The sequence below is a fragment of the Musa acuminata genome, chromosome BXJ3-5, assembly GCF_036884655.1.
Source record: "Musa acuminata AAA Group cultivar baxijiao chromosome BXJ3-5, Cavendish_Baxijiao_AAA, whole genome shotgun sequence".
Taxonomy (NCBI): Eukaryota; Viridiplantae; Streptophyta; class Magnoliopsida; order Zingiberales; family Musaceae; genus Musa; species Musa acuminata.
This window is the reverse complement of record NC_088353.1, coordinates 1,623,442-1,641,071: the sequence shown is the minus strand read 5'-3', so window position 1 is coordinate 1,641,071 and position 17,630 is coordinate 1,623,442. Positions and strand designations below refer to the sequence as shown.

Here is a 17,630-nt window from a genome sequence, read left to right as displayed (position 1 = left end):
AAGTGATTCTGATTACTTGTGCTTTTCTTGTGATCATTATTGTCATACCAGTGGAGTGGCGTGGGCAAGAATAGTGATGCAGGTGAGAGAGTAGCACAGACAATGCGACTTTGTGTGTCACCCATCTTTGATCACCGTCGCTCGGGCCACCGGCGATCGATTAAGAAACGGCTGCAACTCCTTGGCCCGCCTGTTGCTGGTTGTGGCCATCGTCCCCTTCCTGTTGTGAGGTCTCCACCGTTAACTCTGCAGTGGAGTGAACGAACAACAGCAGCCCTCGCAGCGCTGAGCCCCCAGTTCTTGCACTGCATGAGATGGTAGGTACCACCGGTTGCTATTTGCTGCAGAGAAAGCAGTGAGGACATTGACTGTTGGTTGATGCTGCTCCCTGGCTTTCATGGAAATCTCTGAACTTGGTACCTTCTCTTGTATTTTAGAATTAATGAGTGTTTTCAGAGTTCTTGATGAATCAAAATGCTTATAAGAATAAATTTTGGATACTATTGTACGATAATTTAGATATTATATAAAAAAATATTTATTCATTTTTTATAAGTAAGATTTGTTCAAGAATGTTTTTTTTTTTTTTTTGACATCAATCATTTGACACAATCCATAAAATACCCGATTTCTATTCGAGTCCCTTCATCGTACCTAATTAGGTTGATTCTGATATCAAATATTACGATCTGGATTTAATGAGTTAACTGACTTATCAATTTCGTTTGATTCAAACCATTGATTAAAATACTTAAGCTAAAATTAGTAGTAATATATTACGTAGTTTTAAATCTTATCTATTTTTAATAGACAATTAATTAAGATATTATAATATTATTTTTAATTTATTAAATGCTGAGCTACACTACTAATTGACAATCCATGATAAACTTCAAACTCGTTCTTTTTTGGATTTATTTAAGCTATAAAGAAATTTTAAGGTTGCATAAACATATTATTAACATGAGGATGACATGATGGACATGAATGATTAAAATGTGAAGTAATAATACTTGTATAAAAAATAGTATATATATATATATATACATATATATATATACATATACATATATACATATATATACATATACATATATATACATACATATATATACTGTCCTGTTCACATTGATTGGGCCACGCTTGTTTGCACGGCTCCTTCCTCTATATCGTTCGGATTCGAATCCGATATCCCATTCACAGATGGATCCGTACCCGATCAGCCGCAGCAACCCTACTCAAACTCGCACTTTTACGGCCTCCTTCATCACTACGCGTTGGTGGCGGCGGCGGGATCTCTATTAGCTCCGCTCCGCGGCGGTGGCGGTGGCGGTGGGTGGAGTTAGAAACCCTTGGTCTGTTTTACTATTGCGGACATTTGTAGGCATCTCTATCTTCGAGTTGTGATGCCTTCGCTTCGTTCCTGCTTTACAGGGTGAAGAAAGAAGTCTCCTTTCTCCTCGTTGCTTTACTTGTTGGAGCCAATGAGCGCGTTCCTCTCTTCGAAACTGTCCACAGGTCCGTGCTACTGATTCTGTTTGATTCTAATTGCTGTTGTCCTATGTTTTCTGGTGGTCATGTGTATGTTTAGTGTTGCATGGACTTATAAGATGAGATTTGTATGCCTATCAATGTACCCAAATGGGCATACTCGAGACGCTGATGCATTTACGTGAACAATTAGAAGAACGTAGATACACATTGATGATTGTAATGTGTTCATCGTTCAAATGTCCGGCCGAACCCTTTTGTAATCAATGTTTCGGTGCCACTCTTTATTTCAAAGTCCAGATTTAAGATTCAAAATTAATTGTCATTTTGTTAGATATCTCTCTCGAATCATTCAATATATATTATTTGTAGCTTTGAACCTTTATATGAAGGAAAAGTAACTTATTTTGGCATTATGATCTTCTTGAATGTAGTAGCCGATATACAAAAGGTGATACATAACTTTGTGTATTTTCTGTTTGTTTATTTCCTTGTTTTGCCTTCTTTTATTTACTTATAACATTTCAATTATATTATTATCTAATATGAACTTCCAATATGTGTAGCATTTATCGTCATCCGCAATCTTAACCATATTGACTATATTATGTTGTACCATGGTTGCACGGTGCACCTAAAGAACTCCTATCGAACCTGCCATTTTAATTTTATCAAGATTTCGTGCTTAGAAACAATGAAGAGTCAATATTGATATTGTCTATAACATATCATGCATTGTTAAACAAGCTTCTTCACTTTCTTTTTAATTTTGATACATACAATCAACTTTTTAGATGCCGATCAGAGCACTATGTTCAGACCAATGTTCACTAGTACAACCAAGTATTCATATTGAAACTTATAGATGAAGACTGGTTTACATACCATTTATTCTATATTATTTAATATAATGGTGTCAGATGGTATAGGTTGATGTATTGTCCAGTATATTGGTATTGTACTGATATAATAGATCATCAAAACTGGTACGGGGTTGGTGTTTAAAAGCTTTTTTGTGACTGTCCTAACATGTGTCACATCGATGTAGTTGGACGATCTTTGATTCGGAGCTTGGGCAATGATTTGTCAGGAGCAAAAGCACCTCATGAGACGATGACAAATCTGAGTTACCAATATCTTTTCCTTCAGGTACTACTGCATTGCTGTCTTTTCATCTAAGTTGTTAAGTCCAATTTTGCTCTTCAATTTTTGGTTTATGGATATGCCCAATGATGATAGCTAATGTAGTTTGCCAGGTTGATAGTAGAGACTTGTCTTTCCTTCTGTTAAGCCTGTGAGAGCTGGATTGGAGAGGCTTCCCACTTACTACCAGACTTTATACTCCAAAACAAAACATTGCAGTAAAAATGAATCTGCAAGCACCCTGCCACATCTCCTGACTGTAGAAGACCCCTGTCGGTCGTATCTGTGACTAAAATAAAGCTTGTCCATTCAACTTGACATGAGGTCTCTTCTATCTGAATGTGTAAATAATGCTGGATGGGCTAATAATTGAATATTCCACTCCTTCAAGTTATGCTGTAAATTGTTTGGCCTAAATATTAAATTGGTCGTTATGCATTTTCTCTCAGCTCTTCATCTGCTTCATCCTCTGTTTGCACTTCCACCATTATTTGTCAACTCATTTATCTATTTTATTGACCTCTATTAGAATTTAACACCGCCACCATCTCCTCCACTGCCATCCATTACCATTGCAGGAACTGTAGTGAGTAGTGACACCAACATGGCAAATTTACAATTTTTTGTGTCACCATGGCCTCTACAGTTACTGTAGCTTCTTCTCTGGTACCACCAACACTGCCTTTGTCACCGAACCATCTTTTTCCACTCCGTGTCTGCTGATGCCACCACTTTCAATGCCATCCTACCTCTGCAGTTTTACCATCCACCTCCCACCCATCCTCACCACACCATATACCCGCCTTTCCAATCAATTTTGACTTTTATGAAGGCTAAGCATGAAGAGATAGGGTGGAGATGATGATAGTACTTAACCAGTGAACGGTTTATAATATCATTTTCATATTAGATGTATCTCATTTTTCCTTTCTGAATAGTGGGAGGCCTCTGACTAATAAGAAGGCACGGCGGTTTTTTGTGATAAACAGATGGTTTATGGCAATTATTTCTTCTCTAAATAATTTGCGGGCAAACTTTCTTTATAATGTACTTCAAGATTTTTGTAGTCTATAGTTTTGATTTTTTTTCCTTACTGAACTGAAACAATTCTCTCGATCCCCAAAATTTAGTTTGCTTGAAAATTTCTGCACACCCCAGTTATTCCAAACTTATATTATAATAAATTTAAGAATTCAATAAAAGAAGAAACAGTTTGTTGTGGATGAATAATGGACAAATTAAGAAAAGCTGAAACTGCTGTTTGTCATTGCAGCAACAAAGAACATTCATACAGATGAGGACAAGGCTCAAAGTGGTGGACAACTCTGGTGCAAAACGTGTCATGTGCATACAAGCTTTGAAAGGAAGGAGAGGAGCACGACTGGGTGACACCATAATTGCATCAGTAAAGGAAGCACAACCTCATGGTAAAGTAAAGAAGGGAGATGTGGTTTACGGTGTAGTGGTGCGTGCTGCCATGCAGAGGAGTCGCTGCGATGGCAGTGAGATCAGGTTTGATGATAATGCAGTAGTCCTCGTGAACAAGCAGGGAGAACCAATTGGTACCCGCATTTATGGGCCGGTGCCTCATGAGCTTAGAAAGAAGAAGCATGTCAAGATTCTAACTTTGGCTGAACACATAGCCTGAGTGTCCAACTTTAATGGGATGTCATACTTCTGTTTAGGGCTCCTCTGGTTAACTTAAGTTCGTCTTTCGATGATCTTTCCATTGGATAATAGAACCTACATTGTGTTTGGTAATCAGATGCAAATCTAATTGTGGGTCATATCTTTACCCAGCATCGCTCTCATGGTTTTCTTGTGAAAATGAATCATGCAAGTTAAGATTCTTACTATACTACTTTTCCATGTGCTGTCAAGTATTATTTGGGTGTCATCTTGGCATATTCATCAGTGGGAAATTGATCCACTGAGGCTTCATTTATTACAGTTCAGTGATGCCCACTCCAAACTTGCATCACAGTTGCTGCTAATTTTCGTACTTAAAATCTCTCCTTGGTTGGACTTCAAGAACCTATGTGATGGAACAATGAGGAATGGATGCAACCATTCTCTTATAACAGGATTACATGATCCCGAACCCCAAAATTTCAATACTGTACTAGTTGTGATCCCAGAGTCTCCTTCCAGTGAAACTATTGTCTGCTTAATTCAGATTTGCCCTGGTTTTATAATCAATGATGACTCTTTTTTGTTCTCTCAGCAAGTTTCTTGTCGATAACAGAGGCCTAGTATTACAATCATAAACCGAAGCTTGTAAGCTTTCTTCTATGGAATGTTCAAAGACAAAATCAAGAGCAACGAAATATTGAGTGTTTGTCATAGCATCTGTTCCGATGAGTACAGGTATCAGACACTAAATCATTCTACACTGTCACATTTGAATCTTTTCCATCATCATCTGTTTCCTTTCTCCAGAACCTGAAACGAGCAGCCCTGTGTTCCAGCATCTTCTCCACCTCCTCGATCGGCAGTCCCTTTGTCTCCGGCACACAAATCAGCACAAAGAACAAAGCGATTACCGATATCACACCAAAGATCAGGAAGGTCCATGAGGTCCCAATTGCTTCGGTTAGCGACAGAAATGATTGCGCCACGATCAGATTGGATATCCAATTTGCAGTCGCAGCAATTCCCCCACAGACTCCTCTGAATCTTAGAGGATATATCTCAGAGTTCACAATCCATGGCACGGTCCCCATCCCTGGTGAAAAGAAGATGATATATAGTGCCAAGCCGATCAGAGCTAGCCATCCAAATCGGCTCGGGCATCCTCTTGTGTACCACAGCCTGTTCTCGCCATGGCACAGATCCTTCACCGTTGAATTGGAGATCAAACATGCTCCAGGATATAGCTGCAATTGCGAGAAGCAGTAGTAGATAGAGATGGTGCATCAGATAATTATTTTTAGTACAATATGAACTCAGAAATCATGGTTGATGAGAGTTACTGACCTTATCGGCAACAGCAGCACAAAATCCACAGTCTGGAGACGATGCTTTCAAGCATTTCATGCAGTCCCAACCAGTAGCCGAAGCAGACTGATAAGCTGGGCAGCTGTAGGCTGCAAAATGAGCTGTTTCCTGTCTACTAATACTAGGTGAGTGAGAAGTTGTCTCATGGAAGACAGCCGATAGAACACCGAGAGAAAGAACAACACCGCACAAGCTGATGATCAGAAGCTTCTTCCTCCCTGTCCTGTCTATGAAGTAAATACTGACGATGGATCCCAAGGCATTGAGACCGGATGTCACCAGTGAGAGTGCAAGCGCTGTCTGGTTCGACGCGAAGCCAGCTAATTGAACTATGGTGGGACTGTAGTACATGACAGTGTTGATGCCCACAAACTGCTGAAACACCTGCAGTCCTACTCCCGCCAGAAGACCGCGCCTTACGGTCTTAGTTTTCAGCAGCTTGATGAGGTTAATCTTCTCGGATGATCCTTCTGCCTGGATCTCAGCTTCAACCGATTCTTTCAAGGCTTGGACCTCTCCTTCGACCTCATTTGCTGGATATATCTTTCTCAGTATGGCTTCAGCTTCTTCTTCCATTCTCTGAAAGAACGGTTTCTAATTATTCTTCTATTCATACATACACATATACATATATTGAGGAAACTTAATCACCTTTCTATAAAGCCATCGAGGTGATTCAGGAAGGAACAGCATCAATATAAATTGTGTTAGAGCAGGAAGTGCAGCAACTCCAAGCATCCATCTCCATGTTCCAGGTGCCTGAAAACAAGTGATCATCAGTTAGATGCAAATCTCTTTTGGCCATAGAGAACCCAAATTCTTGCTTGCAAGCTTCCTTCTCGGAGCACATACTTAGAATGGAGATTGGTTTTCAAACATAAAGATCAGATATAACATATCTTCTTATGACATTTGACATTCTAGTGTTCATCTTAGTGTTTTTTTTTTACCTTTGTGAAGGCTAGGTTGATGAGATAGGAGAGGAATTGACCCCCTGTGATGAGGAAGCCATTGGTGCTGACCAGTGCTCCTCGGATTCTTGCCGGTGAGGCTTCTGATATGTAAAGAGGGGATGTCATTGAAGCCATCCCCACTCCGAGGCCAACAAATACACGACCTACAATTAGGAGTGCAGGATTAGGAGCAGATGCCATGATCACAGCACCTGCAAAAAAAAGGAAGTCGGCGACCAATATCGTGGTCTTCCTTCCAAAACGGTCGTTCATCCATCCACCAATTGCTGCTCCTATGATTGCCCCTGCAACTGCAGTGCTCACAATGCTCTCCTGTATGTTTCATCACCATGAAAATTTAGTAAACCACAGTTTGTTGAAGTAGATAAAGTATCATTTTATTTACCGGTGCAGAATACAAAAGAAGTAATTGCTGAAGGACAAATTTCAAAGAAAGTTGGAAGAGTTCAAATATGATGATGATGATGATGTGGTCGATGCAGAGTTCAAATATCCCATCAAAAAGGTTCTTCTCTTATCAGCTAACATTCTGATAACCTTATCACATAGTAATCCATCTTCGCAAGTGCGGTAAAGGAAAATTACAATTTCAGTAAAGCATGTTCAAGAGGTGGCTCATCACCTGTAACCATGTCTTCTTATCCACCGAAGGGAAGTCGTCGCGAATGTAAAGCAATGCTCCAGAAATCACACCTTAAAGAGGAGACCATAAACAAGAATAATAAGTTGCTGAATATTATAATCAGTTACAAAAGACAGCATGTGTCCATCATCAAATTAGAAAACCAGCCCAATCAGTCAGGACAGTTCACTTGATTAAGAATTAGTGTACATAGCTTTTTGAATTCATGGACTCAATTAATATGTTAGCAATCAGCTTTGTCTCATCATCTGCATGTTGACCCAAAGGAATAAGACACCTTCTTTTCTCATGGATTCATTTATCCGAAAGCATCATTCGAAGCTTGATTATTCGAGTATGTTATGTGCAGTCTATAAAATCATGTTCTGCTAAACAAACATCTCTATCTCAACAGCTTAGCGAATTGCTTCATTCAAGTGTGTCAGCAGATTAGGTGAATCTTCAATCAATCAACACCGATGTTTATGCAGAGAAAACCAGCTTTGGGAGTTCTATACTCATATTCAAGATAGCTTGTGAAGAACTAGGTTGGCACTTTGTATATATGTTCTGCACAGTTTTACTGTGTCTTAACATCAACGTTGAGGTACCAACAGAGGATGAACAGCATAAATAAAAGGAGAACACAGTCGCCCCAATCCGTGACAGTGAAATGAGGACAACAAGAAGGTCATTGTTCTCAGAGCAGTTAAAAGAAAAGGGGTCAGAAACAAATGATTCTATTTCCTCTCCCCTGCATCATTATCCATTCTTTTATCTTTTACCCTTCTTTATTGCTTGTTTTTGTTGCAAAATCCCAAGGCGCAACCTAATTAGTCTGATGTTTGTTTGCGTTCATAAATCATTCATCGGGTCAGGAATTAGATGATGCTTCCCTTGGATTAGATTATTAAACATTTTAGCTTCAAGATTAATGACAATAATTAAACATGAAAACATCACCTACCAAAAAGGAAAGAGAGATTTACCAGTATCATAACCAAAGAGCAGACCACCAATTCCTGCAGAAAACGCCAGCCGAAGCACATACGGATTTCTCCACGCCAGAGAGAAGCACTCTCTGAAAGCGGACCCATCCACCTCATGAACTCCTCCTTCCATGAGTGCTTAGAGAGTGACAGAGAAGAGCAAGGCCGTCGAGCGCACGTGCACCGCGTCAACACACATCAGATCGGTGAGGTCGGCGGAAAACTCCGGGAGCTGTTGAACGAGAAATCAACTCCAGCGTGAGATTTGGAGAGGGTCCGGCGTGACGCTATCGTCTTTGGTAGCTCCCTATGGTCTTACTTGGGGACGCAAGAGAGGAGAATTCATGGAAGTCTCTGTCGTCCTCCCATTGACTACCGTTTTCGGCAGTGGAACGCCGTCGGGTGCACTGAGCATTCTCATTTATGTGAGAGCGACAGGGAGAGGAAAGGAAAATAATTTTATGAATATAAAAAAATGTGAAATACTTATAATGACCAAACCATTAGGAAAGGAAAGATATTTTGAATTCATCATTGACAATAATTTGTGTTCATAAAAAATCTTTCAATTTTGACTTCCTAATGACGAAATAAATAAATAAAATGATATAACAATTAAGCTGGTCGAGCTATGATGGATTGTGCCACATATATATATATATATATATATATATATATATATATATATATATATATATATATATATATATATATATATATATATATATATATATATATTCTAACTCTCTTTTATAAAGTCATAAGCAGATGCTCCATGATTTGGGCATAAAGTGTGACGAGAAAATAACCTTTGCCTTTTTTATATTCTTGCAAAGATTGAGAACAAAATATTAGTCATATTATATATATATATATATATATATATATATATATATATTCTTCCAAGTATTAAGATTCTCCATGGATGTCACTATTATTAGCATTTATCTTTAAAACTCTGAGTAATCACTCCAAACCATGATTAATGTTTACATATTTGAGTCAGAAAAAAAAAAAGGCATCAAATAAGTAAAGATGCTTCCATTGTTTATAGCCCTATAAATATAATAGAGAGAGAGAGAGTGTGTGTGTGTCTGTGTACTTTGGCTTTTTTCTAGTCTCATGAAAGACAGTCAAAGCCAGAAAAGATAAGCTTGGTGAGCATCTCCAAGTTTGTAAGATGGAGAACATTAATACATGACATCCCATTTCTTGGAGACTAGTAGTCTAGTAGTCAACATGTCACCCTCAAAGACAAGTATAAAATGATAAAAGAGTAGTCATATCATCATTGGAAGATGTCAAGAACAATAGGAATCTGAAGGATAAGATAACTAATTATATAATGATCATTGTTTGTTCTTCTACAACTCTAATCAATATATATAATCCATTGAGGTTTTGGCTGATTGATTGACTTGTTTAGGCAAGATTGTGGAGAAGTGGACAACTCGGATGCAGTGTCAATAGTTTCATGCATCACCATCTTTTACTTGATTTCAGGAAGACCTCTGCCCACACTAATGCCTCCTGCTGCTAGCTATCCTCTGTAGTTATCTACCTTAAGAGGTCACAGAGGAAAGCAGAGGGGTTGGAGCAGCTCAGCAAATCCAAAAATCCCTTCTGGATCCGATCCGCAACTTTACATGTGGGTTCTCACTTCAAATCTATCGGATGGGGTGTGGATCCTGTATCTGAACCCTCAGATAAAGTGGCTTCGATGCCCGACCCATATGTGACTAGAAATCTTGAGCTTGAATCCTTCGGTTTGGGATTAATAACTATCGGATTTGGATCCAACCCACTTGTTCGAGAAGGATTAGCTGAGAAACTATGAACCTGCATCTTGAACTTTTGGACTTGAAGACATATGGAGGAAGATCTCAAAGGATAAATCATTATATTCCCGGAGAAGTCATCACTGAAGACCTTGAAGAAATGGACAGCTGACCTGGACGATTAATGTGGTCATCAATGCACAACACAGGAAATTTAATGAAGCTATCAATGTAGAAGAGATATAATTCTTCATAGGAAGTGCAATCACAACTAGGACGATGTAAGAGGTACGGTCACAAGACATGAAAAGGGAAAAGACTGGGAAGAGAATACTAACCTGAGCTTGCATTGAAGAGGTGAAGATTGCAATGGAGTGATTCTTGATGGGTTCTTCAAACAAACACAGTCTTCTTGTTCTTTACAAAATCTCTCCAAGAAAACAATGTCAAAGTAACAGAGCTCCTTTGTCTGCACATTCATGTTTGTTTCCTCTGTTTTCTGGTGCTACTGCATCATGCCTTTGAAAATTCCGCACCATGTCCTTGTCAATCACTCCCTTCTTCAAGTGGACTGATATATAGTTCCTTGTTACTAAACTTGTAGCCTGTGGGACAACTGCAAGCTGACATCGGAGACTCATTGTGATCAACTACTGCTGGTGGACTGTGACTCAAGCTTCCTCCTCTTTGGATGTAGACATGCCAATCTCATAGTCAGGATTAGGGTTTCTCATCTAGAGATGATCATACTTTTAAGGTTCAACCGATCCTGGATGTCCTTAAATGCCAAACTTACTCTCAGTTGCTGAAATAAACTTCTAATGCCAACACCAACACCAGCCAATATGAATCACAGGAAGTTGATTCCAGCATGAAAGACTGACATGGAGGGATTGGACAAGCTTTTTCATGGAAGCAGCTTGATAGCGCTTCTCTTTTTGATGTTCTGAAAAACACAGCAAAGAATGTTTTTGTATTAGTTTGTTTGTGAAAATGTTCTCAGGGGTGAAAATTGATTGGACACTAAGAAAATATCCAAATTCACTTTTAATCAGCAAATATAAATTCAGGCATAGATATTAGATTGGTACAAAATTCTATGAGCTTGTTTTCATAAAACTGATATGAGGACTAATCAAATACACCATTCATATATATGGATTTGAATTTAAGTACTAATCAAACATACCATCCATATATATGGATTTGAATTTAAGTATCAAAGCACTGACTTGCATATATACACTGATTGGGATATTTTTCTTGTAGAACAATTCATCAGAAGTCTCATGAATTGATCAAGTACCAGCACAATAAGAAGCTTTAGTTATCCCAGTAACACATCCTAGCCATGTGCCAGCCTCTACCCTATGGTCCAAAAACTCTCACTGGCTTAGTTCATGCATTGGTTCAACATCTGATTCCAGCTCCACTGCTCAAGTTTGTGTTGCCTTAATCAGGATTTTCATCATAATCAAAGTTACATATAAAGTGGTTCAGTTTTCAGAGACTTACCGGTGATGCATTCGGATGCTTGAAGACCACCTGTAAAGTTTCAGATATGGATCAACGTTTTATACACACACACAGATATGTATATATATATGTATATATGTATGTATATATGTATACATACATATATACATACATACATACATATATACATATATATATATATACATATATATATATATATATATATATGGTACTTGGAAAACCATGACTCACTACATATTATCCAATCAGGATCCTATCTGGCCCAACTAAAAAAAAAGCACTAACCTCTCGGTTTCTAACCGAAGCCTCTCACACCTCCAACAGCAACCTATGCATGCGAAACAAATGAAGCTAAAACGAGTTATGCCACCAGCTGCATGCAATATCTGAGCTTGCAATGAAAATAATGAGTGAGAGAGACTTTGTCCTTCATCTGAGAGCCCAGGAAAAGAAGAATCATGAGTGTGTTGCTGCTGCCAGTCAGATACAAACAGCACAAGAAACAATGGCAAGCAGACCATAGGTGCTAATTAGTGGTAGCGGTATACTAGCAAACACAGTGAACCATGATTTTAACTTAAACATCCCAAATATTTGATACGCTATGGGAAGATACATCTTTAATAAGTCATGATAAATATGAAAAGAAATTCTTGACCATTCAATCAGCAAGTCTCTAGTTCGTGGCTACATCAGAAGATTAAAGGTCAATTAATTTCTCCCTTATTAAAGTCTCAATAAATCATATCAATCAAGCAAGAAAGCAAGTATGACAGCGAACTCCATCAAATGAGAAATAATAAATTTGCATACCAAGGAGGAACACAATCAAGAATGAGACTGGCAAACACATTTCCACATGCAATGAAGCAAAATATACAAGCTCCGAAAAAGAAACTAGACAAATGATTCAAAAGGCATGCTTCTGTTATCCCTTTTGGTACATAACCATGTGGTAGCATGTACATGTCATGATCATATTTGAAAAGGTTGGCCAAGTACCCTAGACTCCTGCCAGACTGCCAATACAGTATCTAAGGTGGGGTTCGGATATCTGATAATATAAAATTAATGATAATAACCAAAAACCTATATCTCAAAGTTACAAGAAAAGGAATTTGTCGTGCAACACATCAGTTTAACTTCTTCCTTTACTTCACATGCAGAAAACAATTTCTTTTCTGAATATAAGAAAACTGGTTGGCAACCTGGAAATTGCCAAACTGAGATATTAAAGAACAAAAGTCGATGTGTGATTCAATTCCCAGGACATCCGAGTTGGTTAGTATATTGTTATACAAGTTATAGATCTAAAGTTTGAGTCCACGTGTGAGCACTTTATACGCTATTTGATGTAATGAAAATTTATTCTTAAAAAAAATTCCTAGGACATCCTATGCAACAACTAAAATTTCTTTTGTCCAATCTGATATATTGATAACAATAAATCCACCAACGAAACTATTGCTTTTTTCACCTATGTCTTCACACAGTTGAAAAGGTAGGTGGAAACAGCACAAATCCTCAAAGATTTCAAAGACGTCAAGCATATCCATCATACAATAATCAGTAATAACAAAATTTATAGCCATGAAGATAGGATATATGGACAAACTAACAAATATAATGTAAAGTAAACACCTCAAACTTAATTCATGTCATCTCACGAATAATAATGAATCCATATAACTATTTGTGCAAAACTGTGCCACCAGTTTATAACTTACCACACTAAACAAATTCTTAATTTTGAGGCTAATCATTCTCTAAGCATGAATCTCATTTGAACCTCTTGAATTTAACATGGCAAAGAAATGTTACTGATGCTGAGGCAAAGTTAGTCCTCTCTCAACAAACTTAATCAGAAGCCTTCCTCCCTCATCAGAATGTCCTTCTGCAATTAGCTTGCTGCTGAGTTTCTGACAAAGTTTCATATCAGGTATCAGGTTTCTATGGAACATTCTACAGGCCACTTTATATGACTGCAAAGGAAGGCCTTTCTTCATGTAACTTTCCATCAAAATGTGGCATGTATGAGCATCTGACTTTGAGGCTGTCCTCAAAACCTTCCCCAGGACCTTATAAGCCTCGTCAAGTTTACCAAACACACAAAGCTTCTCGATTACTTGATTGTATGCGGTTCCAAATCCCTGCCTCACAAGCATCTTCTCCAGCAATTTAAGTAAATCTTCCACTCTACCTTTCTCACAATACCTATGGATAACTGTCCTGTAAGTAACAGGTGTGGGAATAAAACCCCTGTGGAGCATTTTCTTTACAAGTTCAGTTGCTTTTTCAAATTCGCCTTTCTTTCCCAACGCATCAACAATAACCGTGTAAGTTACAACATCAGGATGTCTGTTACTGAGATACATGTCATCCAGCAAAGAGAATGCAGATTCTAAATCACCCTCCTGGCAGAATCCATGAATAACAGTGGTGAAATTTACCACATTGATTGTACATCCCTTGCTCTGACAATCCTCCATGAACTTCTTTGCATCTCCTGGCTTCCCATCCCTGCAGAGTGCATGAATTAGCAAATTGACCTCAACTGTAGTGGGAAAGAAACCATTTCCTAGCATCTGCATGACCAATTCACAGGCCTCCTTTAATTTTCCCTCTCGCCTTAGTCCATGCATAACGACACTGTATGTCACAACACTAGGAGTCCACCACTCCTCCTCGCTCTTGTTCAACATTTCCAGTGCCTCTAATGAGGAACCAATTCTGCACAATCCATTTAACAAGGAAGTGTATGTAACTGTGTTGGGCTTGTAGCCATTCTTATACATATGTCTCAGAATTTTCCTTGCTTGATCTATCTTCCCTATGCGGCAAAATCCATTAACAACTGCACTGTATGTCACAACATCTGGAAGACAGCCCTTAGACAACATCTCATTAACAATTTCCTTGGCCTCCTCCATCCTCCCATCAAGACAAAAAGCATGTACAATTGCACTATATCCAACTTTGTCAACTTGAAAACCCTTTTCCTCTGTTTCTCTAAAAAACTCAAGGGCTTCATCAGCATGCCCATGCTTCGAGAGGACATGGATCACTGTACTGTAAGTGACCGGGTCAGGGATGAGATTAGCCTTGATTTCCATCTCCTTAAGTAAATCTCTAACCTCTCCAACTCTTTTCTCTTTACATAAGAAACTGATTACCGTGTAGTAGCTGATCTTGTCTGGCAGGCTGCCCTTAAGAGGCATCTCCCTGATCATTTTCATAGCATCGCCAACCCTGTTGGCATCACAGAACCCCTTTATCAAGCAATTGTAAGTGACCACATCAGGAGTAACCCCAACCCTCTGCATTCGGTCAAAGAACCTCAAAGCCTTCTCAAACCGTTTGGCCATTATGAGTACATGGATCGTAGTGTTGCAAATGCAAAGATCCGGCGCACAGCCATCTTTCTGCATCAAATTCAAGACCCGCATTGCACTTCTGAGCTTTCTTGCTCGGCTGTATGAGACCATCAAATGAGCAAAGTCTTGGGGCCGCCGGCTTATCCTTCGGCGAATCATCAGCCTTAGGGCCCGCCTGGACGCCTGGCAGAGCTTCGTCTTGCTTAATAGCTCAAGCATTGTGTAATACACCTCAGGTGCATGCCGGTACCTCCACTGCCGGTCAGCCCAGTAGAAGAAGTTCACTGCAATACGCTCATCTGACTGGGAACGGAGCACTGCATTAACTTGATGGGAATTAAGGCATCTCAGAAGGTGCCTTAGTTCCCCCTCAAGCTTTGGATTCCACATGTGCCGCAACTCAATCAACTTACATGTTTCTCTAACCATCGGGTGTCCTGATTCATCTCTTGCTTCTTCTAATGGCTCTTTTTTGTTTTCCTTGTCTTCTCGACTCCGATCGAACAAATCCAGAACCCCAAGTTCAACATCTGCATTCCCGTCTTCACGCTCCATTTCTTCATCGGATTCCACATCCTCATCGGGATCATCTGATTCTCCGAAGTGGCGACCTGACTTAGGTTCATCATTCACATCAGCGATGTCCTTGGCATTCACATGTTTACCGGCATCCAGTGCCTTTGAGTCATCAAAATCGTATCTTTCCTCGAATGAGGTACCCAAAAGTGGGCTAGGATCAAGATTCAAAGTTGGCTTATGGTTAACGGATGAGAAAAAGATCACGTTTTTGCACCGATATTTTGGGCAAAATGCATCGGAAGCCAAGCAACCGGCGATCTCAGAATCAAAAGGGCTCACCTTTCCGATATCGAGACGCTTGTGGAATTGGTTAAGAACCCTAGATTTGAAAGCCCTATCTAGGGTTTTACGCATCCTAATTAGAGAACAAAGAATAACAGAAACGGAGAGCTATTGCTTGATGGCAACAAAACACAAACTAAAATATAGGCTCTGTAACACTTGAATTCCTGCGTCCAAATCTCATAATAGATCGGCGAAAGAGGGTTTTCTGGGGCGAGAAAGACTCAGCGGCGGCCAGAAGAGAAGCCGGCGCCAGATCTCAACACGCACCAGAGGAAACGGTGCGGCAAACGTCGTCCTTAACCAGTTTGGTAGTGGATCGGGTTTTCTCTGGGTTTCAAATATATCCGACCCGCGTAAACAAGATTCGAGAATCCTTTCGATCGGGTTCGGGTAAGCAAGTAAACATCCGAGTTGGACTCGGAGTCGGGTTCGGGTTTAAATACTCATACATATTATACCCGAAACGGATCAAGGAATAAAAGGTCAGAGAACGAGTCGACGCCTTACCCCAGCGCGGCGACGTCGTCCGGAGTCGGCAGCGGCGCCTCGCAGGAACCCACCTTCCGTCTCCATCCTGTTCCTCCGCCGGCCGCCGGTTTCTCTATTATATCCTGGTCACGGAGGGAGGAGGTGTGCAAGTCCAACGCCGCCTCAAAGCTTTTTGTTTTCTTCCTTTTGGATCCTCGGAACTCCGCCCGCAGCATCCTCACCTCGTCCGCCACACCACGAATTCAAGTAGCTGTTCTTATCGGGAAATACATGAGCTCTCTTAATTCTCAAGGTAGCAGCAGTCTTCTCCATGCTTGTTATATCAACTGTGACTTTGATCTGATACAGCCACAATGTTGTGTCTGAGAGAGACTGCTTACACTGAACTGCTATGATTTAAAGCAAAGAAGAAGAAGGCAAATGGATTGTACTTCATGGATTCCCTTTGAGCTGTGTTATCAGTGGCCAGGGGATTAACCAAGAGGCGATACGGCCGTGAACTGTTGTCTCCCTATCGATCTCCTTTCTACCATGTGTGTCCTGTTAGTCTCCCACCATCCCATCATCATTACCACCTTTATGCTACGGGCTTCCACTGCAATAATTTCTTGCTGCTAAGAAGGTTGTGGACTCGAAGTGCTTGAGCTTGTCGATGATTAAATAAACTGCAACGCTGGGCAAACGAAATGGTTCTGAAGTCAACTCTGCAATAAACAAACAAGAAGATGGTTAAGTATCTCACAACTCAATTGCATGATCACAGAACTTTTGATACGCTTGATGTGTGGACAAGAAGCAATATGAAAACTGGAGGCTATAGAAGTGTTGCAGCAAGTTGATCACCTCAATAATCGAGTCTTCTTTTGATGTGGAGGAGCTCTGATTCGATATGACACTTCAAATCTTCCTAAAGCTAGCAAGATAGAGACCCACGTTAGATACTTCTCACTCGTCAAGAGACGACTTTACCTCAACAGCACAAGCTTTATTGGAGCACACCTTCGAGATTGAAGTAGATCAAGGAGATGAATCAGACTGAGCTACAACATTTCAGCTTGCATGCTCTACAGAAATTTTTCTAAGCATAAGGCAAATTAACGTCGTTGATATAATATCTAACAACTAAACAACACATTCAAACAGCTTCTTAGCTGGTAGTAATATTGGGAAAGCTCTACGCTGTGTCTTTGGGGCAAACCAACAAGCATCTTTGTGATGAGTTGCATCTGCATCCTTCTCATTGATTGATACAGCTTCTTGTGAGGCATAGATCCACCTGGTGTGTTTTTGGCTACCATTTCCACAGACAAACTTTGCCTTCACATACCTCATGATGGGGCCTCCTCCTCTGCCCTTTGACATCCTCCAACATCCCCCCGTGACCACTGAACTTGAAAGATTAGGGCCTGTGT

General features: G+C 39.9%; 3 protein-coding genes across 8 annotated transcripts; 1 reads left to right on the top strand and 2 right to left on the bottom strand.

Moving 5' to 3' along the window:
• Nucleotides 1–1,217: 1,217 nt before the first annotated feature.
• On the top strand, nt 1,218–4,490 carry LOC135585144 (large ribosomal subunit protein uL14mz-like). Of its 2 annotated transcripts, none has more exons than XM_065152390.1 (4): nt 1,218–1,355; nt 1,435–1,518; nt 2,540–2,640; nt 3,908–4,490. In XM_065152390.1, exons 2-4 carry the CDS (start codon nt 1,485–1,487, stop codon nt 4,280–4,282), a joined length of 510 nt encoding a protein of 169 aa, XP_065008462.1. In that variant the 5' UTR covers nt 1,218–1,355; nt 1,435–1,484; the 3' UTR covers nt 4,283–4,490. The 2 variants fall into 2 exon arrangements, with proteins under 2 accessions (XP_065008462.1, XP_065008463.1); XM_065152391.1 differs by having other exon boundaries at nt 1,257–1,332.
• A 459-nt stretch (nt 4,491–4,949) lies between these two features.
• On the bottom strand, nt 4,950–8,608 carry LOC103983530 (probable inositol transporter 2). Its single transcript, XM_009400750.3, has 6 exons — nt 8,217–8,608; nt 7,228–7,298; nt 6,582–6,917; nt 6,283–6,390; nt 5,611–6,210; nt 4,950–5,510 (listed from the first exon to the last, which is right to left on the bottom strand). The coding sequence occupies exons 1-6, from the start codon at nt 8,347–8,349 to the stop codon at nt 5,022–5,024; spliced, it is 1,737 nt and encodes a 578-aa protein (XP_009399025.2). The 5' UTR covers nt 8,350–8,608; the 3' UTR covers nt 4,950–5,021.
• Nucleotides 8,609–9,535: 927 nt separating this feature from the next.
• Nucleotides 9,536–16,008, bottom strand: LOC103983531 (pentatricopeptide repeat-containing protein At5g39710). 5 transcript variants are annotated; one of them, XM_018826631.2, is made up of 6 exons: nt 13,219–16,008; nt 11,777–11,924; nt 11,510–11,539; nt 11,184–11,426; nt 10,333–10,940; nt 9,536–10,167 (listed from the first exon to the last, which is right to left on the bottom strand). In XM_018826631.2, exon 1 carries the CDS (start codon nt 15,796–15,798, stop codon nt 13,309–13,311), a length of 2,490 nt encoding a protein of 829 aa, XP_018682176.2. In that variant the 5' UTR covers nt 15,799–16,008; the 3' UTR covers nt 9,536–10,167; nt 10,333–10,940; nt 11,184–11,426; nt 11,510–11,539; nt 11,777–11,924; nt 13,219–13,308. The 5 variants fall into 5 exon arrangements, with proteins under 5 accessions (XP_018682176.2, XP_009399027.2, XP_009399028.2 ...); XM_009400752.3 differs by having other exon boundaries at nt 11,301–11,426; XM_009400753.3 differs by lacking the exon at nt 11,184–11,426.
• Between the last annotated feature and the right edge of the window lie 1,622 nt (nt 16,009–17,630).